The 7,699-nt window shown below is 25.8% G+C and overlaps 1 protein-coding gene across 1 annotated transcript in view; it reads right to left on the bottom strand.

Annotated features, from left to right (window-relative positions):
* Positions 1-5,903: 5,903 nt before the first annotated feature.
* The window catches only part of LOC111389532 (transcription factor bHLH18-like), an 11,916-nt gene continuing 10,120 nt past the window's right edge, over positions 5,904-7,699 (bottom strand). The window contains exon 5 of the mRNA XM_023014463.1: positions 5,904-6,166. Coding sequence (XP_022870231.1) covers positions 6,089-6,166 — 78 coding nt within the window. The 3' untranslated portion in view covers positions 5,904-6,088. The remainder of the gene's footprint in view (positions 6,167-7,699) is intronic.

The following is a 7,699-nucleotide window of genomic DNA, read 5'->3' as shown; positions in this document are numbered from 1 at the left end:
AAAAAAAAAAAAAAAAAAAAAAAAAAAAAAAAAGAGGGGGGGGGGGGGGGTTTTCCAAAAAATCTCTCCTTAGACGGAGAGAGAGTCTCTCCTTTTGATTTTTCAAAATGAGAGTTCCCTCCTTTCAAGGAGTGAAATTTTCCGTAAAAGAAGAGTGTTCTCTCCAAACTCTCCATGAGATGGAGTCTCACAGAGAGATCTAATCCAATGGGGGAAAGTTTTTTTCTTAATTATTTACTTTTTAATTTGTTTGGTTGATATTATAGAGAATTTTTTTATTTAAAATTTTTTCAATATTAATTTGTTCTATTTAAAAAAATTTCTATTGGTGGAGGTAGAAATTATTGCTTTTTCGCACAAAGCTGGACGGTTCATTTTTGTCATATGCATTTTCACTGGTTTGAAATGGGTTTGGTCAAAATGTTTTGATATTTTTAATTATATTATCCCTCCTTATCTTATTGTTCATTTTTGTCACATTGCTTTTTACATTAATTTGGTTTGAAATTGATTAGGTCATTTGAATCTGACATACAATACTCTTTTCTCCATTTTTTTCACGCTATCAACTATATACTATAATTTTATTAGTAGTAATATTTTTTTAAATAATATTTTGTCACACTGCAGTTTTTTTTTAAAAAATTGGTGGAGCAGAAATAACGTCGTTTTCTATTTTCCTTCAGCTTACATGCTTTAAATCTAATACACAGTACTCTTTCTTCATTTTCTCACGCTATCAACTATCGATCATATCCTATAATTTTATTAGAAATAATTTTTTTTAAAATAATTTTTTACATAAAAGTTATTTTTTATTTCTTAAATGTAAAAAGTTACATATATAACTAAAAAGATCACTTCAAGTTATTTAAAGGTAAAACGAACTTCTAATTGTAATAGTTACTTATAAGTAAAAAATATTAATTAAATTTTTTTAAATATAAATATTTAGATATATTTAATTTTTTAAATTAAATATTAATAAAAATATTATATTATCTAGAATATAAAAAGTTAATTATAAGTAAAAGAAGCACTTCAAGTTATTTAAAAGTAATGAAAAGACTTATAATTGTAAAAGCTACTTATAGGCAAAAAAATATTAATCCAACATTCTCTTATAATTGCAAAAGTTACTTATAAGTACAAAAATATTAACTTAAAATTTTTAAGTATAAATATTTAGATATATTTAGTTTTTTAAATTAGATATTAATAAAAAGATTACACTATCTAGAATGTAAAAAATTACTTATAAGTAAAAAAATCATTTCAAGTTATTTAAAAGTAATAAGAAATTATAATTATAAAAGCTACTTATAGATTAAAAAAAATATTAACTTCAACATTTTTAAGTAAATATTTAGATGAATTTAATTTTTTAAAATTAAATAATAATAATTACTATAATTAAAAAAAATACATATACGTGCACAGAATGTTAAATATTTACTTAAAAATGTTAAAGTTAATATTTTTTTTTTATCTATAAGTAGCTTTTACAATTATAATTTTTTTTTTTACATTTAAATAATTTGAAGTGATTTTTTTACTTATAAGTAAATTTTTATATTTTAGATAGTGTAATCTTTTTATTAATATTTAATTAAAAAATTAATATTTCCTTAAAAATCCATGCACATAGTGAATATTCAATCTGTGCATAGAGTAAAAAATAAATAAATTATGTTTTGAAATTTTTTTCTTATCTATTTATTTTGTAATTTGTTTTACTGATATTATAGATAATTTTTTCTATTTAATTTTTTTTATAAATTCTTTTCTCTTTATTTATGATTGAACTTAATTTTTTTCAATTATTTTTATCTCACCGTGAAAGGAAAATTTTTTTTCTATTTAAAATTTTTTCATAGTTAAAATTTTTTCAATTTTTTTTCAATTGGTGAAGGTGGGAATTATTGTTTTTTTTTTTTTGACACAAAGTTTGACTATTCATTTTTGTCACATGTGTTTTCATATTCAATTGGTTTGAAATGAATTTGGTCAAAGTGTTTTGGTTTTTTATTGTATTATAAAAATATATAAAGTAATCTACCATCTATCACTTTTTCAAGTCACTCATTCTCCCTCCTTCAATTCAATTGATTAGCTTTCATGTACGAAAAAAACTCTCCAAATTCTTGTTTTTTTCTGTGGGAGAAAAACATCATGCAGTTCTCATCTCAATCGTAGAGAAGAAAATCGTAGAATTTGTGACGATTGTCTTTGGGTATGTTCTTGCAAATTTATTATTATTATTTTTTTGTATTTCTGTTTTTTAGTTTTTTAAAATTTATTTAAGATATGTAGTTTTTATTTCTGTGTATAGATGAAAATCTAGCTTGGCTCATCTTCCTCTACCTAGATGCGAGGTATGTTCTTGTTTCTGTATATACATGAAAATTTAATTGGAGTTTTTCTTAGATATAACTATGAAATTTAGTGATGGGAAAAAACCTGCCCCGATGGGTTGGCGGGGTGGGGGTGTCCCGCCTTGAACTCGCCCCATGAAAAAAAAAAGTATTATTATTATTATTATTATTTTAAATTTTTAAAATATCAAGTTATATTATTATTAGATAATAAAATACAAATGTAAAATTTTATTAATTACAAAAGAAATAAAATTTAGTCAAAACGTAATTTCAATTGAAATTGTTTTATTTTTAACATTGTTTATTTCAAGTGTTTACTTTGAATTTTAAAATTTTGAATTTATATTTTATTCTCTAATAATAACATAATTTGAAATTTAAAAAAAAATAAAAAAATAAAAGGGGTGACAAATGAGGCGTAGCCCCGCCCCGCCCCGCCCCGTTTGAGGTGGGGTGGGTAGCAGGGCGTGGTGGGGCGGGGCAATCCCCCCACTGCCATCCCTAATGAAGTTTATGTTTTTATTTGGTGTTTGCTTTCCTGTGGATTTATTTCTTATTTTCGGCTTTATTTGATGTAATATATGTTTTTTTTTTCCTTTAAGTGTGTAAAAGTTAGCTAGGTTTTCTTTCTTTACCCTTGTATACTTGAGAAATTTAAATTTCTCGATCATTATTTTTTATATTTAATGAAGCTTACAAGAGTTTGCTTTGGGTATGTTTGGAGTATTTTTGGCCCAATTAGTAGTGTTTACAGTTCTGGTGTCGTTTGCATTTGTAAAGAAAATTGTTGATTTATTCAGTAGTTCAAAGATGTATGTATCACCCATTCGTAGTTCTTTTAAGGAGAAAAAATGTGCCCCAGCATATAAAGAGAAAAGAATTAAGAAGAAAAGAAATTTATAATATGAATAAAACAAATGTAAAAAAAAAAATTATGTAATTAAGCAAAAAAATTAAATAAATTAACATTACAAAAATAAAACAAAGAATATATTAATATTATTTGATTAAAATTGAAAAAAATAAATTTTATCATAAAGAGAAAAGAATTAATAAGAATTTTAAATCCAAAAAAAATTATAATGTAAACAAAATAAATTTAAATAAAAAATAAGGAAAAAAAATACTCTTCGTGGACGAAGAGAATCTCTCCATCCACGGAAAGATTGTCTCTTCTTTTGAAAGGAGTATTTCAATGGATGAAAATTTATTTTATTTATCTATTTAATTTTTAAATTTTTTGTTTATATTATAGATAATTTTTTTTCTATTTAAATTTTTTAAAATTCTTTTCTCATTGAACTTAAATTTTTTAATTACTGTTTTTCTCCCCTTCAAAAGACAATTTTTTTTTTCATCTAAAATTTGTTCAATATAAATTTTATCAATGTAAAATTATTTCAATTTTTCTACTATGAAAATTATTGATTAATTTATTTTTAAAATTTTTTTGTTCGTATTATAGATAATTTTTTTCTACTTAAATTTTTTTTTTAGATTCTTTTCTCTTTAGATTGAAGTTAATTTTTTCAATTACTGTTTTCTCTCCTTCAAAGGAGAAATTTTCTTCTATTCAAAATTTTTTCAATGTAAATTTGTTTGATCTAAAATTATTTAAATTTTTTTCTGCTGGTGGAAAATACTGCTTTTCTTTGCACAAAGTTGAATTGTTCATTTTTGTTATTACTATATTGAATAATTCAATTTCAAAATTAATATTACAAATAGCTTACCTCAAATGATTATTTTTATAACTAATTGAATCGCTACTTCTTTAAATACTAAACTCATATCAACATTAAAAACATTAATATGACATTCAAAATAATCCTACTCGTGCATTGCACGGGTGATAGACTAGTTTTTAAACAAATGTGTATTAAAGTTTTTGTTTAATTGGACATGAGAAAATAACTAATTTAATAGAAGATTCTTGAGATTATGAAATTAAATTGTAATTGTTTCTGTTAGGTTTTCATTGCATCGACAATTCTTTATACAAAAGACTAAGGTAAAAAGTTGTAAAAGTCAATGAGTACGTTATAATATTGTATAGATGAATTAAGTAAGTTAGGATTCGAGTTTGGAATGAAGAAGAAAGTGCCACAGGATTTACGCTAGTCTATCACCCATCTGATACTCAAGGGCAAAAACAGAAACTCTGTAGCCTGTCTGTTGCTCGCCTGTCGCTGAGCTCTCACTCGAGCGACTATGTTACTCGTGAAACCCTTATTCACGTTTTTTAAGAGTTTTATTCGACTCATACTACATAATTATCTTCTACTTTATGTACCAAACCCCTAACACGAATTTTTGTGTAGTTGATCATTATACTCTTCATTCATAACATCTTTTTGAGAGAAAAACAAACCAATCTTCATCTTGTACATCTTGAGATTCATCAACCACAATTTACGAAAAATATTAAAATCACATAATTCAAAACACCCACTTCTTATACACATACAGAAATGTACTTCTTAAAAACTTTTAGATGTTGTTGAAGAATTGAGGAATGTTGGATCAGAAGCATAGGAAGAGTACAAGAATGAGGTGTTCTTGATGATCCATAGGAGATAAACAATTCCAGAAAATCGAGAACAATGAAGCACGTTCCAATGAGTCTTGGAGATTGTAGGAAGAAGATAAGCAAGTCTAGCGGGATTTCCTAGGCTGGATCGTACTGTAAATCCATCATTGTCTATAGTAGAGGTTAGTGGCTTGGTCTCGAAATTTTTACCTAGTTGGATTTCTTCTTCAACAATTCTTGCGTTATTTATTGCTTTATTGATATTTGTGACAATTCAACTTAGGATGATTGGATTTGTTTGATTAACCATCTAGAACAATTAATAAGTGATTTGTTGCTGCTAATTGATAATTTAATTCTACAGTTTTCACCTAATCATCCTCTCTAGGTGATTTTAGAATCGAACTTGTAACTTTCAATTTCATATAAAAAAGATTTGATAATATATTTGTTTCTGTTCATATATGGACATAGGCAAGAGTATAAAATTAGATACAATGATGGGAGTGTCACAATTAAAGAAATCGTAATCTCTTATGGGGAATATTAGGATCATATTAATTGATTAATTAAACAAGCAGACATGTAGGACCTGTTCGGAAATCAATTAAGATATAAATATTTTTAATTAATAACAATTTTGAGTTACAGTCATGCTTTTCCGCTAACTGGTCCTCAATATTAAACAATGACACTTGTTAATTAACCCAACAAAAAAAAAATAATAATAATAATAAATTGATACTATTATTATAAACATGTTCAGCTGTCCAATTCGATGCTCTTTATCATAAGAAGGTAGATAAGGATCATGCTACATTCACACAACCATTTACACAATGGTTTTGCACACTCGACACTCGGCCGCCCCCTATTGGAGGGGCGGCTGGTCTCCAATAGGGGACGGCCAAGTGTGGAGTGTGTAAAAAATTGTTTAAATGATTGTGTTCAAATAGTTTTATCCGGTAGATAATCAAACTCTACAAGCACCTTCAAAAAGCCACGCAACTCATTGTTAGGTCCTAAAGCAAAACGGAGATTAATTATTTCCTCAAGTAGGTAAAAAAGAAAAGAAACTTTAATGAAGGATTATTCAAAGGTTTTCAGATGTAAACGTGGGGTTAATAACTAATAAAAAAAGTAATTAAGAGGGAATATCCAATTTGAGTTGGTTTTGGTGTCAGGTTCCTGGATTGATAAAAGCGATCTGAAGGTGTTCAATCATGTCCATTACGATCCCGCAGAATTCACTCTCCATCTGCATACAATATATTCAAACCAAATTTTGTATAAGAACAAAAGACGATATTATATATTACTATGGAAAATATTACAATATTATGAAGAATATTGATATATTTACATAATTTAAATGCCCCACACAAAGTCAGAATGATGTTGAGTTTGGAAATAGAATCATATGTAATATAGTCCCAAATTGCTCTTAAAATCTTTGGTGGTGATATTTGCAACTTGATCAAATAACAAAATAAGTATTAAACCTAATCTCTCGTCAAATTTTTCATTTTTTTAAAAACTCATTTTCAACATTTCATTCCCACAATAAAATACTTTGTACGTATATTCAAAACATTTCCTATTTTTTTTAACCATAAATCCTCTTAAAAATCATTATTCTAAAACTCTTTTTTTTTTTTAATTTTTTTTAATGGCTATCAAACAGAGACTGAGTAAATTAAGTTAATAGATAAATATAGCATCGATTAAATACCAAAATATAAATCAAGACATGGAGCTTTGAACTACCATAAAGTTCAAACAAAAGAAATTCAATTCAATTAAGATTTAAACGAGCACATGAATGTTTCAAGATTGGAGTTTACAAATGAGTCATCATCTTGAGGGGATATCTTAAGAGATAAATCTCACATTAAATATAACTACAATATTAATAATCAATATATAAGGATTTTGGTTACTTCTCTTATTAAGATTGAAAATTTTCAAAATGAGATGAAATCCAAACTCTTAATAAATAAATGTCATGTTTGGTATTTTTAGAACCCCCCACCCCACTCCAAAAAAAAGTAATAAATAAAATAAAACAAGTTGTGATACTGTATTCAAGATAGACTTTTAAAGACTTTTATTAAATTCAAAAGATTTTAGCCCCTGGTTAAAAATCAAAATTTTCGATATTTTTAGATAACAGTTGATGAATCAAGAAATGTGTAATTGAAAACGAATCTAATTTTTTTTTTTTTTTTAATATGGGACCGACTGAGGGGTGAAATTCTGAAAAAGTATATCAAGGTTACTTAATATTGAATCAAAACTATTTAAAATTCTAAGAATGTAAAATCAAGGTTATTCATGGCAATGACTTCTAATATATTTTATTACTAATTTTAATCTGCAAGTATATGCTCTTGTTTAGTATGGATTAAAATTTAAAATTTTATTTTAAATTAAAATCAACAATTAATTTTAACCACAATAGATTTGACCCAATGTCAAAGAAGCCAAAGTTCAAGATAGACAAGTGAAGGATCCAGAATGACTTCATTGGATTTAACAACTTTTCAACCGTACATTTCAACAACTTTTATCAAAATTTACAAAAATTCGAAATTTAATCTTCACAAGGGCTAAATATAAAACATCATAGTTTTTCTTCCATTCACTCCCACTTTGGAAGAGTTTTAAAATTGTGATTTTTTCTCTTAAATATTTCCCTTTTACTTCTTCCGAATCCTAGAATTATAATTAATTACCCATTTTATAAAAAATAATTACTCTCTCTCTCTCTCTCTCTCTCTCTCTCTCTCTC

The sequence above is a fragment of the Olea europaea genome, unplaced genomic scaffold, assembly GCF_002742605.1.
Source record: "Olea europaea var. sylvestris unplaced genomic scaffold, O_europaea_v1 scaffold6, whole genome shotgun sequence".
NCBI classification, from domain to species: Eukaryota; Viridiplantae; Streptophyta; class Magnoliopsida; order Lamiales; family Oleaceae; genus Olea; species Olea europaea.
The sequence above is the reverse complement of the archived record's forward strand: the minus strand, read 5'-3'. Positions and strand labels throughout refer to the sequence as shown.